At 42.7% G+C, this 18056-nt stretch overlaps 1 protein-coding gene across 1 annotated transcript in view; it reads left to right on the top strand.

Moving 5' to 3' along the window:
• lrrc1 (leucine rich repeat containing 1) overlaps positions 1-7211 on the top strand; it is a 69507-nt gene extending 62296 nt beyond the window's left edge. Inside the window, exons 13-14 of the mRNA XM_023993652.3 lie at positions 3185-3321; positions 5588-7211. Of these exons, the coding sequence (XP_023849420.1) occupies positions 3185-3321; positions 5588-5740 (290 nt within the window). The 3' untranslated portion in view covers positions 5741-7211. The remainder of the gene's footprint in view (positions 1-3184; positions 3322-5587) is intronic.
• Positions 7212-18056: the final 10845 nt, after the last annotated feature.

Genomic DNA, 18056 nt, shown 5'->3' with positions numbered 1-18056 from the left:
AAGGTAGAGTCGCAATTCAACGGCTGACACAAGAGGTATGTGGCAGGGTCTACAGTCAATCACGGATTACAAAAAGAAAACCAGCCCCGTCGCAGACCAGGATGTCTTGCTCCCAGACAGACTAAACAACTTCTTTGCTCGCTTTGAGGACAATACAGTGCCACTGAGCGGCCCGCTACAAAAACCTGCGGACTCTCCTTCACTGCAGCCGACGTGAGTAAAACATTTAAACGTGTTAACCCTCGCAAGGCTGCAGGCCCAGACGGCATCCCCAGCCGCGTCCTCAGAGCATGCGCAGACCAGCTGGCTGGTGTTTACGGACATATTCAATCAATCCTTATCCCAGTCTGCTGTTCTCACATGCTTCAAGAGGGCCACCATTGTTCCTGTTCCCAAGAAAGCTAAGGTAACTGAGCTAAACGACTACCGCCCCGTAGCACTCACTTCCGTCATCATGAAGTGCTTTGAGAGACTAGTCAAGGACCATATCACCTCCACCCTACCTGAAACCCTAGACCCACTCCAATTTGCTTACCGCCCCAATAGGTCCACAGAAGACGCAATCGCAACCACTGCACACTGCCCTAACCCATCTGGACAAGATAAATACCTATGAGAGAATGCTGTTCATCGTCTACAGCTCAGCATTTAACACCAAGGTACCCTCAACTCCTCATCACGCTCGAGACCCTGGGTCTCGACCTCGCCCTGTGCAACTGGGTACTGCTTCCTGACGGGCCGCCCCCAGGTGGTGAGGGTAGGTAACAACATCTCCACCCCGCTGATCCTCAACACTGGGCCCCACAGGGGTGCGTTCTGAGCCCTCTCCTATACTCCCTGTTCACCCACGACTAGGCTTGATTACCCACACGACGAGACAGCCTACAGGGAGGAGGTGAGGGCCCTCGGAGTGTGGTGTCAGGAAAATAACCTCACACTCACGTCAACAAAACAAAAGAGATGATCGTGGACTTCAGGAAACACAGAGGGAGCACCCCCTATCCACATCGATGGGACAATAGTGGAGAGGGTAGGAAGTTTTAAGTTCCTCGGCGTACACATCACGGACAAACTGAATTGGTCCACCCACACAGACAGCGTGGTGAAGAAGGTGCAGCAGCGCCTCTTCAACCTCAGGAGGCTGAAGAAATTCGCTTTGTCACCAAAAGCACTCCCAAACTTCTACAGATGCACAATCGAGAGCATCCTGTCGGGCAGTATCACCGCCTGGTACGGCAACTGCTCCGCCCACAACCGTAAGGCTCTCCCAAAGGGTAGTGAGGTCTGCACAACGCATCACCGGGGGCAAACTACCTGCCCTCCAGGACACCTACACCACCCGATGTCACAGAAGGCCATAAAGATCATCAAGGACAACAACCACCCGAGCCACTGCCTGTTCACCACGCTATCATCCAGAAGGCGAGGTCAGTACAGGTGCATCAAAGCAGGGACCGAGAGACAGAAGCTGTTTTTCAATCTCCGTTCAAATATTTTTTTATTGAACACATACAAGAATGGTGTATCGGTATAAAAGCCAGGTATACAGTTCTTATCTATACATAAAATAGCAGACAGAAACAAAAAGACCCAGGGTTCCGGGTACAAAACAAATATTACAAAACAAGACATACAGAACATGACAGGTATAAAGAAGAGGGTAGGTGTCCCCCCTTACCCCTCCCCCCCCTTTATCCCTCCCCCTTCTTCCCCCTTTATCCCTCCCCTTATTACCCTCCCCCACTGCTCGGGTGGCGGTGCCAGCACACGCTGACACAAGGTGGATTAAAATACACTTAATGTTTACATACCCTACATTACGCATCTCATATGTATATACTGTACTCTATACCACTTACTGCATCTTGCCATCTTTATGTAATACATGTATCACTAGCCACTTTAAACAATGCCACTTAATATAATGTTTACATATTCTACATTACTCATCTCATACTGTATGTATATACTGTACTCGATACCATTTACTGCATCTTGCCTATGCCGTTCTGTACCATCACTCATTCATATATCTTTATGTACATTTTCTTCATCCCTTTACACTTGTGTATTAAGGTAGCTGTTGTGAAATTGTTAGATTAGATTACTCGTTGGTTATTACTGCATTGTCGGAACTAGAAGCACAAGCATTTCGCTACACTCGCATTAACATCTGCTAACCATGTGTATTTGATATTTGACGAGGTAGAAGCACTTCTGACACCATGCTATGTACTGTGCAGCAGATCATGAGCAAATGGCTCCGCTTCAAAATGTTAATGATAAATATCGAGCTAGGGTCTGGCAGCAGAGCTCTACATGTAACTGTTCTGGATCTGGGCATATGCTCTAACCCCCCCCCCCCCTGGAGGGCCAGGCCTGCTCCTCTGCTGTTATTTTTATTTATTTTTTACTCCAGTGGATTGATAGCTAAAGAGGCTTAACTCCTGACTGGCCTGTAGCCATTAAAAGCCTGCTGGGTGAGGTGAAGCAAGGAGAGGCTTGCTCACTCACTCAGCTGAGTCCTGGAATAATCTAGGCCTGATCCAATTGAGATTTTTTTTTTTTTATCCAATCAACAAACTCCACAACCTGGTTGCAGCACCAATATGTCATGTTTCTGATCTGATTCATTGAATGACTACAGCGTGTGCTCCTTGTTATGACCATCCTCCTTTAGTAATCCCTGATTTCTCTCGGAATGAGAGGACTAAGTGTTTATGTTCATTTCCGTAACCCTTTGTTCACTTGTTGAGCAGAAGATGAGGATCTAAGACTTTGAAGGTCAAGTCTGTGAGCTTGAGTTGGGGGGGGGGTTGTTTAGCTGTAAGCTTGTAACTAAGCTGGGATTTGAAACTGTGATCTACCCGGTTCCAAGCTCTCATTTATGAGCATTGTGTCACAAGCTGCACAAACTCTCAGCACTGTGTCATGGGACAGCTCCTCTTCACTGGCATGATTGGTTCTCTCAATCTGGGGGGGGGGGTAGTGTTGCAGAATGAGAGCACGTCAAACACGTCATACTAAACGTGTATACATTTGAATCTGAATTAAGGCTAATATTGTCCGAATGTGGTAGTTTTCACAGGTCTTGCATTTAAGCATCATTTTGAAAAGCCAGTTATTGCCTAAGATGTAAATGATTAATATCCTCTCACAACATATCTAATGTATCCTGTTTTAGGCTCAGACAACCTTGCTCGCTGCGGTGCTCTGGAGAGCCTGGTGAATGACATGGTGGATGACACCTGGGACGACAAGGCCACGAAGAGGATCAGTGCCATCCACTTCCTGGATGACGATGACGAGGATGATGAAAAGGTGAGAGGAAGGACGAGAAGTGTGTGTGTGTGGAGAGGAGCGTATGAAGGGAAATGACAGGAGGCGATGGGGTAGAAAAGACGGAGGTCGTTTGAAACGTCATAACTGTCACAAGGGTCGTTTGAAAATTCAGAAATGTCACCACTCACGGGTCGTTTGAAAATGTCATAACTGTCACAAGGGTCATTTGAGAATTCAAAACTGTCACCACTCACGGATCGTTTGAAATGTCAAAACTGGCGCGGCCCAATCACTAAACAAAGAAAGAATAGAGATGCCGCTTGAATTAATGTTCAACTAATATAAAGCCATTGTCATTGAGTCCCTTAACTGGTTGAAAACTACGTTTCATCTTTTAGATCTTTMGAATTATGTCCAAGTGTACACTGAGTATACAAAACATTAAGAACAGCTGRTCTTTCCATGACAGACTGACCTGGTGAATCCAAGTGAAAGCTATTATTCCTTATTGATGTCACTTGTTAAATCCACTTCAAATCAGTGTAGATGAAGGGSAGGAGACGGGTTAAATAATGATTTTTGAGACTTTTGATGGTGTATGTGTGCCATTCAGAGGGTGAAAGGGCAAGACAAAATATTTAAGTGCCTTTGAACGGGGTATGGTAGTAGGTGCCAGGCGTGCTGGATTGTGTCAAGAACTGCAATGCTCCTGGGTTTTTCATGCTCAACAATTTCCCATTGTGGATCAAGAATGGGCTGCCATCCAAAGGACATCCAGCCAACTTGACACAACTTTGGGAAGCATTAGTCAACATGGGCCAGCATCCCTGTGGAACCTTTAGACACCTTGTAGAGTCCATGCCCCTACAAATTGAGGGCAAAAAATAACATATACAGTGCCTTCGGAAAGTATTCAGACCGCTTGACCTATCCACATTTTGTTACGTTACAGCCTTATTCTAAAATGGATTAAATAAATACAAATCCTCATAAATCTACACACAATACCCCATCATGACAAGAAAAACAGGTTTTCAGAAATTTTTCAAATGTATTTAAATAAAAACTTTCAGACCCTTTGCCATGAGACTCGAAATTGAGCTCAGGTGTAACCTGTTTCCATTGATCATCCTTCAGATGTTTCTACAACTGATTGGAGTCCACCTGTGGTAAATTCAATTGATTGGACATGATTTGGGAAGAACACACACCGGTCTATATAAGGTCCCACAGTTGACAGTACATGTCAGAGCAAAAACCAAGCCATGAGGTCGAAGGAATTGTCTGTAGAGCTCCGAGACAGGATTGTGTCGAAGCACAGATCTAGGGAAGGGTGGCAAAACATTTCTGCAGCATTGAAGATCCTCAAGAACAGTGGCCTCATCCTAAATGGAATAAGTTTGGAATCACCAAGACTCTTCCTAGAGCTGGACGTCCGGCCAAACTGAGCAATCAGGGGAAAAGGGCCTTGGTCAGGGAGGTGACGAACCGGATGTCACTCTGACAGAGTTCCATTAGTTTGATATCGATCAGTTCAGCAAACAATGACGTTTCATATTTCACTCTTTCAATTATCTTCATGTGTACATGTAATTTCATTACATATTAACCATATCGATGGCATAATTGGCCTGTGATGAGCCGTGATCATTGACCATTCACATTACACAATATGTTTGAAGCGTGCGCTCCAAGCCGCGCTCCGCGGTAACGACTATAAACAATAACTGATGGCCCACTCTCCCGATTGCAACATAGTTCAGATGAAAGGTAACAGATTCGGTGGATTCATGGACGCACAGAAATTCTGGATTAGACGGAGTTAAGGAAGAGAAAGCAGCGAGATCGGGCGATTTACTCCCTTTATMGAGTTGAGATCTGTCAYACTTTTCCACCTGACCTAATTAAAGCGCCCCTGGCCTAGTTGAGCAAGTGGCCATGAATTAAAGGATTGTTCCACCAACTCTATGGGCCTTTTCTAATTCAAGGGGTCTGAATACTTTCCGAATGCACTGTATGTTGCTATTAAGGCAATATGATGCATTAATTTTATTCAATTTGTTAACATTTCTAAAAACCTGTGTTCACTTTGTCATTATGGGGTATTGTGTGTGTGTGTAGCTTGAGGATTTATTTTTATTTAATCAATTTTAGAATAAGGCTGTAACCTTACAAAATGTGGAAAAAGTCAAGGGGTCTGAATACTTTCCGAATGCGCTGTAATGCACGGCATAATGAGATACCTGTTGTAGAATCTGGACGTCTTTCTGTTTCTCTTCACTGTTCRTCTGTCTCCTCCCCACAGGGAAGGCTGATGCGACAAGCCACTCCTCACCCAGGTGAGTTGAAGTCTATGAAGAAAGCGGTGGAGAACCTCCGCAACGACCTGAACGCTGCCAAAGCTCTGGATTCCAACAAAAACGAGGTCAATAACACTACAGTCACCACGTCTGTGTGACTTCTACCTCAGAAACATTCTGATCTCCTGTGTCTCTCGCCATGTTCTTCTGCACCACCACCAGAACCTACTTTAATCCTACAATCCCCTCCTGCGGCCTCCCTACCTAGCCCTCCTGCGGCTCAACCCTGGGACTCTGCTGTGATCCTTTTGTCCAGTACCTTACTTCATCTCCAATACACACCATGGTATCTGGCTCAGACTACCAGGGCCCATGTGCCTTCTTTTCAAACTGTTGTGCTATATTTTTTAACATAGCAAAAATCTGCACAGGTGTGGTCCTTTTCAAAGACATTTTAAAAATTGAGCTTTTTAAAGATTTATTTCTACGTTTCTTTTTAAATGGACAATAGGTAGTTGCACTACTGTAAGTCTMTAGTATATTAAATATTGTTGACATCTTCATAAATATTATATATATTTGTTTTATTTTTTAGAACACTGGGTGAATTTTTCTTTTTGAAGATTTCGGGATACTTGACCAACTGATTTAAGGATTATTGTATAGTCATTTGTGAATATTGATAATTTTATACTTTTTGGCAGCTCAGATGGTGTGAATTAAAACAATGTATAGCAAGTTTCTTAATCTATGGCAGAATTGTTCGAAACGTTATTACTTTGTACGTATTTTATTTCCTTTTAAGTAAAGAAATGAACAGAAATGCAGTTGCTAATGTCTTATCGAAACAATGTAATTGTCTTTGGGTGAGTAGACAGCCTCCACTCTTTTCTATGCCATTGTTTAACTTCTTAATCAAATCCTAAACTAATTTTGATATAGACATGTTTTGTAATTTAAGGGCTAATACAGTGAGGAACCACAACAGATTGAGTGGAAGTGACAGGGCTGTCTTACTTTCTTTTATTGCGCTTCACTGCTTTGAAATATTTRCTTAAGTAGATACTGGGCGGCAGGTAGCGTAGCGGTTAAGAGTGTTGGGCCAGTAGCRGAAGGGTTGCTGATTTGAATCCCTGAGCCGACTAAGGAACAAAAYAAATCWGTGACCTTGAGCAAGGCCCTTAATTGGTCCTCTAAGTCACTCTGGATAAGAGCATCTGCTCAATGACTAAAATGTAAAAAATGTAAATATTTMATCAGAAACAGCAGAATCTCTTTCTCTTTAACATATGTGCATTGGACTTTCAATGGCCAATTTCATTACACGCAAAAGGAAATGAGGACCATGGTGGAACCTTTTGGAAAATGCAGTTTAAGCATGGACTCATGCACTTACAGTTTTTTTGTGTCTTAATAAAAACAGTTTGTTGTTCAACTGGTACACTATAACAATGATTTACGTTTTTTTATTTTAGTTGTATTACCAGGAGAGGACCTTATACATTATTTTTATATTTTCTTTAGTTATCGAGCTGCACAAAAACACAATCTCAAATAGACACGGACACTGAGCCTACAGATTTTGATGCCTTTTACCCACTGATAAAATAAAAGGGGTTTAAAACTAAACATGATTCGTTATTCTTTAAACACGTTTTAGTTTTTTTGTCCGTTAGTCTTGTGTTTCAGCCTCTATGAAAAATGTAGACCTTTATAAGTTTTCACCATCTCACAATTGTTAACATGTCTCATACTGTAACTTAACATGTCAAATCATAAACGCCATGCAATAAAACGTGTATTTGCCTTTAAAATTGGATTAGGTTACACTTTAAAGGAYACCACTCTTACTTTGTTTTGTCATCGCCCATTTGATAAGTACTCATCAGGGTGGTCATTGATATACATCASTACTTTCCCCTCACCCATTAATCTCCTGTTCTGTCTATCCAGCCTTTAATTGCATGACTTGTGTGTGTATACAATGCATTTGGAACGTATTCAGAGCCCTTGACTTTTTCCACATTTTGTTACGTTACAGCCTTATTCAAAAATMTATAAAATTATTTTTTCCCCTCAATGACCGTGAAAACAGGTTTTTAGTAATGTTTGCAAATGTATAAAAAAAGGTAGAACAGAAACCTTATTTACATAAATATTCAGACCCTTTGCTTGAAATTGAGCTCCGGTGCATCCTGTTTSCATTGATCAACCTTGAGATGTTTCTACAATTTTATTGGAGTCCACTTGTGGTAAATGCAATTGATTGGACATGATTTGGAAAGACACACACCTGTCTATATAAGGTCCCACAGTTGACAGTGCATGTCAGAGCAAAAACCAAGCCATGACGTTTAAGGAATTGTCCATAGAGCTCTGAGACAGGATTGTGTCTAGGCACAGATCTGGGGAAGTGTACCAAAAAATGTTTGCAGCATTGAAGATCCCCAAGAACAGTGGCCTCCATCATTCTTAAGTGAAAGAAGTTTGGAACCACCAAGACTCCTCCTAGTGCTGGCCGCCCGGCCAAACTGGGCAATCGGGGAATGAGGGCCTTGGTCAGGGAGGTGACCAAGAACCCGATGGGCTCTCTGCCAGAGTTCTTCTGTGGAGATGGGAGTACCTTCCAGAAGGACAACCATCTCTGCAGCACTCAACCAATCAGGCCTTTATGATAGGGTGGCCAGACGGAAGCCATTCCTCAGTAAAAGGCACATGATAGCCTGCTTGGAGTTCGCCAAAAGGCACCTAAAGGACACAGACCATGAGAAACATTATTCTCTGGTCTGATGAAAGCAAGATTGAACTATTTGGCCTGAATGCTAAGCGTCYCGCCTGGAGGAAATCTGGKACCATACCTACGTGAAGCATGGTGGTGGCAGCATGTTGTGGGGATGTTTTTCAGGAGCAGGGACTGGGAGACTAGTCAGGATCGAGTGAAAGATGAACAGAGCAAAGTACYGAGAGATCCTTGATGAAAACCTGTTCCAGAGCGCTCAGTACCTCAGATTGGGACAAAGGTTAACCTTCCAACAGCACAACGCAGGAGTGGTTTCGGGACAAGTCTCTGAATGTCCTTGAGTGGCCCAGCCGGAGCCCAGACGTGAATCTGTTCAAACATCTCTGGAGAGACTTGAAAATAACTGTGCACAAAAAAATTAACTGTTTTTGCTTAATCATTATGGGGTATTGTGTGTCGATTGATGAYGGAAAACAATTTAATCCATTTTAGAATAAGGCTGTAATGTAGCAAATTGTGYAAAAAGTCACGGGGTCTGAATTCTTTCCGAATGCACTGTAGTATAAAACACCCCACCTGTCTTGAATGGAGAGGGTAGGTATGCACTTGAATCTGTTACATTCTGAGTTTCAATTCCATGTCCTTATCTCAAGTTTTTTTTATATTGTGTTAATACAATGCAATTGAGTATCAGTGTAGCTTACCCAACACTGATTTAATTTGGGCTTGTGCAACCAAAGTATAGTTGAAGTCGGAAGTTTACATACACCTTAGCCAAATACAGTCGTGGCCAAAAGTTTTGAGAATGACACAAATATTAATTTTCACAAAGGCTGCTGCCTCAGTTTGTATGATGGCAATTGGCATATACTCCAGAATGTTATGAAAAGTGATCAGATMAATTGCAATTAATTGCYAAGTCCCTGTTTGCCATGCAAATGAACTGAATCCCCCKAAAAACATTTCCACTGCATTTCAGCCCTGCCACAAAAYGACCAGCTGACATGTCAGTSATTCTCTCGTTAACACAGTGGTGAGTGTTGACGAGGACAAGGCTGGAGATCACTCTGTCATGCTGATTGAGTTCGAACAACAGACTGGAAGCTTCAAATGGAGTGTGGTGCTTGGAATCATTGTTCTTCCTCTGTCAATCATGGTTACCTGCAAGAAAACACGTACTGTCATCATTGCTTTGCACAAAAAGGGGTTCACAGGCAAGGATATTGCTGCCAGTAAGATTGCACCTAAATCAACCATTTATCGGATCATCAACAACTTCAAGGAGAGCGGTTCAATTGTTGTACCTTTCGCAGAATATCAGTATGTCCCTGATGTTTTTCCTGGAGAGAAGTGGATTCTTTGCTGCCCTTCTTGACACCAGGCCATCCTCCAAAAGTCTTCACCTCACTGTGCGTGCAGATGCACTCACACCTGCCTGCTGCCTTTCCTGAGCAAACTCTGTACTGGTGGTGCCCCGATCCTGCAGGTGAATCAACTTTAGTAGACGGTCGTGGCGCTTGCTGGACTTTCTTGGGCGCCCTGAAGCCTTCTTCACAACAATTGAACCGCTCTCCTTAAAGTTGTTGATGTTCTGATAAATGGTTGATTTAGGTGCAATCTTACTGGCAGCAATATCCTTGCCTGTGAAGCCCTTTTTGTGCAAAGCAATGATGACAGCACGTGTTTCCTTGCAGGTAACCATGGTTTACAGAGGAAGAACAATGATTCCAACCCCCACCCTCCTTTTGAAGCTTCCAGTCTGTTATTTGAACTCAATCAGCATGACCGAGTGATCTCCAGCCTTGTCCTCGTCAACACTCACACCTGTGTTAACGAGAGAATCACTGACATGATGTCAGCTGGTCCTTTTGTGGCAGGGCTGAAATGCAGTGGAAATGTTTTTMGGGGATTCAGTTAATTTGCTTGGCAAAGAGGGACTTTGCAGTTAACTGCAATTCATCTGATCACTCTRCATAACATTCTGGAGTATATGCCAATTYCCATCATACAAACTGAGGCAGCAGACTTTGTGAAAATGAATATTTGTGTCATTCTCAAAACTTTTGGCTACGACTGTACATTCCTGGGACTGTTTGAATGATTTTCAATTATATCACCCTGGTTCTGAAGTGGTCTGGTCCTTTGAAGATAACCAATGGAATTGTGTAGCTTACTACTTTTCTTTCTCATCCAGTTTGTAGAGGAAGTGTGTACATCTCCCAAAGGAACTGCGTCTCTGATATCTTAATTCCTGGAAAGGCGGTGCTCCTCACCATTTCCTGCCGTGCCAGTAGACCTCTAATTTATTCAGTCCTTTAGACTGCTACACTATCTCCTTGGGCAGAACATCGGCAATGGTGGACGTGTTGCTTTGCCTCTGAAACCTCTCGGAAATGYAATACAGTCATCTCCTGATAAATATGTGAAGCCTTGGGGCTGTCGTGACTAGCACTAAATTGCATGAGCATGCAGTTATCAGGTGGAATTAACAAGAATGCATAAATTAATTGGGACTGGGAAACAAAMTTAGCATTCATCCAAAGTGAATACTGATATACCGTCTGGTAATAAGATGGGTTTAGCATCTGCAGATCATTTCACAAGACCTCATACTAATTATCTCTGAAAACAAGACCGATATACTGTACTGCTAAATTACATCATATTCCTCTTCATGCATTAGTGCGTACAGACTGAGTTCATGGTACTGGGGTTCCATGGACCACTTTAATCCTTCAGAAAGACATATTTGATTGGAGCATTATAAGGGACAATGATGTAGTGGTACATTTGATTTAGATCATAATCCAATGTAAATTATTGTTGCTTAACAATACATAATCTAACAATTCACTTTTCTGTGTTAAATTGTCGTTTAGGTATAATGTGCATCAGGATTTAACCTGGCTTTGTATTCTTATTGTGCAATAACTGGTGGGTTMATATATTTTTGAAGAGCAATTGGAATGCACAATATGAAACAGATTTTTGYCCCACACACATTTCTGCTTATGAACTTAAAAGATAAGAGAAAGCAGGTTGTAAGCAGGCTCTCAGAGCGAATTGTTGCTGACAGGTATGTACAAATGTTCCATTTGTTAAGGTGCCTTCCCTAGTCTAGAACTGTGCACTAGTCCATTTAAAATGAGATGACAAAAAACAGATGACACAATTTAAGAGGAGATTCAATTCTCTCTTTTAACCTTGAAGTGTAATATCAATCAGCAAATTCAGCTCTGATTCACAATCGGACTGCAATCGGCAAACATTGTAGAGTTGAATAATCATAACGTGTGTAGCTATGCGTGATCTTTTCAGACTCCAGGGGTGTAGAAATGCTCAGGCTAACGCGTCCTCCAGTCGCAGCAGTAGCCACAACTGGCCCATCTCTGGCCTGCGCTGGGTGGCAGCCTCAAGAAGCTCCTGCATGGGGGCCTCAACCTGTTCCCCGTCGACGACAGTGTGAGGGGACTCTGCTCCAGTCCAGAGAAGGATACTGAGCAGATGGAGGAACAGCTTGAAGACGTGAGCCTACTCTTCTGTTTATCTTATCTGTTTTGCTTTACTTAGCGTTGAAGTCTCACTTTTACTGTGTCCCACGTATTGGGTATTTTTCTTTCTTTTTTTAAAATGTAAAGTTTTATTAAGTTTTCTTGTTTTTCAATCAACCAACAAAACACATTCCACGTTCACTGATGTGACAGACTTTAAAAAAAATAACAATAATGAAAAAAAGAACCTTGCAGCAGCACTATCAACGTTCTTATTAGCTATTTCCAGCCTTAGCTGAGACGACGAGCAAATAATTTAGTTTTACAGCACCTTAKACAACATGTGCTCATTTCCCTAATCACCCCATTCACTCTGTCCAGTTTGAAATATAGTTGAGTAGTGGAGACCAGAGTCTATCAAACCTGGGCTTTCTCTTGTGGATGTCATAAGTGAGCTTTTCAAGAGGAAGAAAGTCAACAATCTGGTCAATCYACATTTTAAAAGTAGGAGAAGAATTAGAAGCCCACAATAGAAGAATACATTTCTTAGCAAAGTATGTGATAGTCATAAACAAATTTTCTCTGTCAGGATCAAGAACAAAGTCCTGCTGGGCATTAAGAAGATAGAGACACGGGGTCATATCAAACTGTACATCTAGTATTTTCTGTGCAGCAGTATGTATAGATTTGCAAAATCCAGCAATCTCTCTACATCTCCAAAATACATGCATGAAATGTCTGTATTTGTCTCATAGGGGTGCAATAAAATTTGTTTAAAAAAAATGTAATTAGATTCTTTCATTTTTACATTAGTAGAGGAGCAGTATACCCTGTTGCAAACCTCCTCCCATAACTCATCACTGATAGTCAGACAAAGGTCCTTTTCCCAGATTATTTTCAAAGGAGTAAAGGAGGAGCCCCCTTTCTCAGAAAGGAGTCTATAGATATAGGAGATTTTTCTTTAAATGGATTGTGCTGTGACAAGAAGGGTTTCAACTTCATTCAACTGAGCTCTAAACCTCCTCTTGGAAGTAAATGAGGAAGTATTTTTCTTTCTGTCTATAGTAAGGCAAGATAAAAAACAACAACATTGTACTGAGGGTGCTGAAAGTTAGACTGCTACTTTTTCATCCTCTCCTCTCCTCTCCTCTCCTCTCCTCTCCTCTCCCTCCCAGGATGGTTCTGTCCATTTCTCAGAGGGAGAGTGGAAGGTTCTGTAGGTTCTGTCACCACAAAGGAGACATCCGGGAGGACAGGAAACTGCAGCAATGCAGAGCTCAGCATGCAGGGTCTAGTCGCCCCACATAGCCCTGAAAGCCTCGCTACCTCCGGGAAACCAGTCCAAGCTGGGGTTGCTGACAGGACCTCCTCACACGAATCGGTCATCTCTAAAGTGCCCTTAAGAGTAAATTTGCACACCTTATAATATAATACAGTGCATTCGGAAAGTATTCAGACCCCTTGACTTTTTCCACATTTTGTTACATTACAGCCTTATTCTAAAATGTATTAAATAGTTTTTTTCTTCACACAATACCCCATAATGACAAAGCAAAACATGTTCTTAGAAATGTTTGCAAATTTATAAAAAATAAAAAACGGAAATATGACATTTACAAAAAAATTATTCTAATATGGCTTTAACGTAACAAAATGTGGAAAAGTCAAGGGGTCTGAATACTTTCCGAATGCACTGTATATTCATGTCAACAACATCAATTCCTATTAGTGCTACAATGGAAGTCGCATAGAATAGAAGCATTCTGCTCTCTGTGGTAGAGATATACTCTAACTTTTCTTTCTGTATGCAGGCCAAGTTCTTTCTGTAGGTAGCTCTGCTGAGAAATAGGCTCATTTGCGCTATAACAGTGTTTTTCCCACTTGGGGGCAGTCTAGGAATCAGCATTGCAGGAGGGATGGGCTCTTTGCCTTACAAGGAGCATGACCAGGTGAGCCTTATCTCAGGAGCAGCAGAGCTGTCATACTTGATGCAGCACTGTTGCAACCCCAATCGGAGCACCACACCTCTTGCATGATAAGGGTAGCTAATAATAATCATATCTGTGGAGTGGCATTTATAAATGACAGGAATGTTGCCAGCAGTAATATAGCTAAATATTTACCTAGGCAGTTGATATTTCAGTTCAGTGTTAGTGCTCAGCTGACATATTTCAGATGCAGAGCAGATTCAAATTCAGATCAGAGTATTGGCGGTGAAGAGAAACCACAGCTGATTAAAACAATTCCCTTGGTCATGTTCGCCATTACCTTCCACAACAGTGTACATCCCCCTATACCAGGCCCATTGCAATTCCCCTCCTGGCCAGAGGAGAGCGGCATTAGACAGACACACATGTACTAACTGTGGTCTGCAGAGGTTACAGCTACAAAGGAGTTATGCTGGTTAGTAGAAACAAATATTTTTCTCTTAAAAACAAGTATACAAAAATATCTATATCTATGGTAAATATCAATATATGAGTGATATTGGTCAAAGAGTTGTCCTTTCATCATTTGCACTGCACTGAAAATGAAATCTCAAACTCTTAGACCAAATGTGACTGAATAATCTATTGCGGGCCTATAAATATACCTGTTTTTTTTCAGTGAATAAACACTTCGAGGCGATAGCTTTTATTTCCCACCCATGACCCCTGCTTCTACTTTCGCTGGTGTCCAACTGGATCATTTGTCACTTGTCCATCCAGGTCAACGGCCTGGACATGCAAGTGGTCAGCCAACACGAAGCTGTCACCGCCCTGAGGAATACTGGGAGCTGCATCAAGATGAAAGTCATGAGGGAGAGGGCCATCCTGTGCCTCGATGCCTGCCGGGCCCAGCAGGAAAGCGATGTTGCTGTCACCGTGGAGACAGACATTCTCATGAGCTGGCAGCTTGTTGACCAGGAGGAAGGACGCCAGCGACCCAAAGCCCAGCAGCCAGGTCCYGAGCACTCTGTGGACTGTAGCCTGACCAAAAGGCTTGAGACTGTGGTCTCTAAAGGCAACGGAGTGGTGGGTGGAGTTTACCACTCCAATGGCTCAAGGTATAATTGTGTTGGCAAAAGAAAAGTGAGGCGGAATAGAATCCTAGGTTGGGTATTGTCTTTTTAAAACAACTCCAATATTATGTCTTGTTTTGTCAGAACATTCTCTCCATCTATAAGTTATGGCAGCGTTTCCCAAACTCGGTCCTCGGGACCCCAAAGGGTGCACGTTTTGGTTTTGCCCAAACATTACACAGCTGATTCCAAGATTGATGATTAGTTGATTATTCAAATCAGCTGTGTAGTGTTAGTGCAAAAGCCAAAACGTGCACCCCTTGGGGTCCCGAGAACCGAGTTTGGGAAACCCTGCGTTATGGTCTTCATGATTGTTCATGTCTTTGGTTCTTCTCAGACTGATCTGGAGACTGTCCTTAATTGGTCATTCTTTGAACAAGAACCGGAGACCTCGTTTAAAAGCCATGCACTTCAAGTGGTGAAAAATACCATGATTGTAAGCAAAATAGTTTCTCAGGYGTCTAAAAAACATGCCCTTTCCTCACCCKCTCTCCTTTATCGGCACTGTCTGACTAACTGACCTGGTAAAAGCCAGCTGGTGGAAGCTCATCATTAGGCTGGTTTTCACCTGGTCAAGTCTTTCCAATCAGTCGAGATAAGGAGGCGAAGGGAGGACAGACAATCACATTTTTTGAAAGAGCCTTGAAAGAGTTTCTGATGCAATCTTTGAAACTTGTCAGAGTCATTGCATAGTGTCCCATACAGATGTAGGATCTTKATTTGATCACCCTGTTGCGGGAGAACTTTCCTTTCCAGGAAGTGTAAAAGTTGTAGTGTATTTGAGGTTTAAAAAGGCTTCTGAAGTTTGTAATTTCCAGTTTGAAATTTCAGACTTGATTTTCACTTATGAAAAATGTATCAACCCCTACAACAATGTCCATTAGTTATAATCCACATAATACTGTAATTAACATTTCCAGTTGCTGAAGGATTATTCTCCTGCTTTAGCAAACTGGCTCAAATTAAGATCCTGCATCTGTAGATGTATGCTCTTGTTGAATAATTCAGCCTCTATTAAAGCACTCAGAGTGGATGTGGCCGTCTGGATCCTGTGGCGATCTAATGCCTCACTGTCAGGGTTCTGTGTCAAGGGCTCCACATCATTGTCTGAGGAAGAGGGGTGAGTGAGGATAATCTGAGGTATCTAGCAGGGGATGCCCAGGAATTGAACATGATTGGGTGGGAAATAAAATGGATGATCGAAAAATGTAGTTTGACAGCATACTGGCATTTCACAACTATAATTTCACAATTGTCAAGACGAGTCCACGTCTCACTTCATCTGTTGTCTAGATCCAGCTTTACGCCCTAATTATTACATTTTAAAAAATGTAACCTTTATTCAGCAAGGCAAGTCAGTTAAGAGCAAATTCTTATTTATAATGACGGCKTACCCCGGACGACGCTGGGCCAATTGTGCGCCACCCTATGGGACTCCCAATCACGGCCGGATGTGATGCAGCCTGGATTCGAACCAGGGACGCCGCTTACKCTGAGATACAGTGCCTTAGATCGCTGCCCCACTCGGGAGCCCTAATCCCAAAATGAATGGGAAAGAGGCACTGAAAAAAAAAAAAAAGGAAATTTGACAGTGGGTATCTTTTCGATGCATCTGGGGTTGAAGGATACTATTGCTGGATCTAAACAACAGATGTGGGTCACGGCTTCAACTTGGCATTACACCACTTCTGAGCATGGAACACTTCTGACAAACTTTTGAATTGAACAATCCAGTTAAGGTCATTTGATAAGGGGTTAACAGTGCTTACTATCCCCCCTGACCACATGCCTAAGGTTTGCATGCAAAAAATGTTGACAACAACTGACTTGTTGCACACAACTGTCTTTCTCCTTACCTTTGTATTGACTTGTTAGATATTCCAACTAAAGATATGTTTATGTAAGTCAAAAACTAGTAAAATTGGCTATTTTGGGAGAATTTACAACGCTGTTCTTTGATGTTAATGAATGCTACAGTACATGGTAAGACCATGGCAAGAATTAACTCATTGAACAACGGGAGTCTTTGTTTGGGCCGAACAATAGACTTGTTTTGCATTGCACCATCCATGTAGGAGTCCAACCACAATGGATCATGACAAAAAGAGTATTGTTACACTCCAGCTTCTCATTCTGAAAGGAAGACTCACAAAACAAAAGGTAGATGAAAAATATCTGTTAAAAGCACTTCCAATTTAGAAAGTTTGTGTTCAGTTGATCAAAGTGTTATTCTTCTAGCTACCTCTACCAATGAACCACTGAGCCACCGGATGGTTTGGCAAGTGGTTATTGGTATTCCCCCCTAGCCACGAGAGTGAGATGCCCTTTTTACTCTCACCAGTAGGAGCTTAGATACAATGCCTGGAGTGACTAAACAGTGGGAGTGACAGTCTCTGCAGAGGCTCAGTCTGAAACCTCACTTCTCCTAACACCTGCAGCCCAACGCTAAATATAGTCTTCTTTTCACCTTGCGGAAATAAGTCTTAAGTGTGAAAGGCCAAAGAGTCTAAATAACATAAAACCTAATATCTTAAAGGTTTTTGTAATTAAAATGTCAAAAAAWTAAATAAATGCGCAGCCGGCCGCGACCGGGAGGTCCATGGGGCGATGCACAAWTGGCCCAGCGTCGTCCGGGCTAGGGAGGGTTTGGCCGGTAGGGATATCCTTGTCTCATCGCACACTAGCGACTCCTGTGGCGGGCCAGGCGCAGTGCGRGCTGACCAGGTCGCTAGGTGTACGGTGTTTCCTATGACACATTGGTGCGGCTGGCTTCTGGGTTGGATGCGCGCTGTGTTAAGACGCAGTGCGGCTTGGTTGGGTTGTGTTTCGAAGAACGCATGGCTCTCGACCTTCGTCTCTRCCGAGCCCGTACGGGAGTTGTAGCGATGAGACAAGACAGTAACTACTAACAATTGGATACCATGAAATTGGGGAGAAAAAGGGGGTAAATAAAAAATAAAAATAAATGTATTCTTWGAGAGCAATTTCTCAAGCAAGAATTTTGCTATGACTGTCAGGGAGTAGTCTGAGTAGCCTCTGCCGAMTCCCCAACAACCAGATTTTCATGGGAAATAGAAAGAGAGCCTGCGACGTGACTCCTGCTTTTGGACGTTAACAAGGTGACACTCCATCTTAACTCCTCCTCCACATTTACTGGATTGGTTGAACAGTGCAGAAGAGAA

Source organism: Salvelinus sp. IW2-2015, linkage group LG8 (assembly GCF_002910315.2).
Source record: "Salvelinus sp. IW2-2015 linkage group LG8, ASM291031v2, whole genome shotgun sequence".
In the NCBI taxonomy this organism is placed as follows: Eukaryota; Metazoa; Chordata; class Actinopteri; order Salmoniformes; family Salmonidae; genus Salvelinus; species Salvelinus sp. IW2-2015.
Note: the sequence above shows the minus strand (reverse complement) of the source record. Positions and strands in the feature narration are given on the sequence as shown.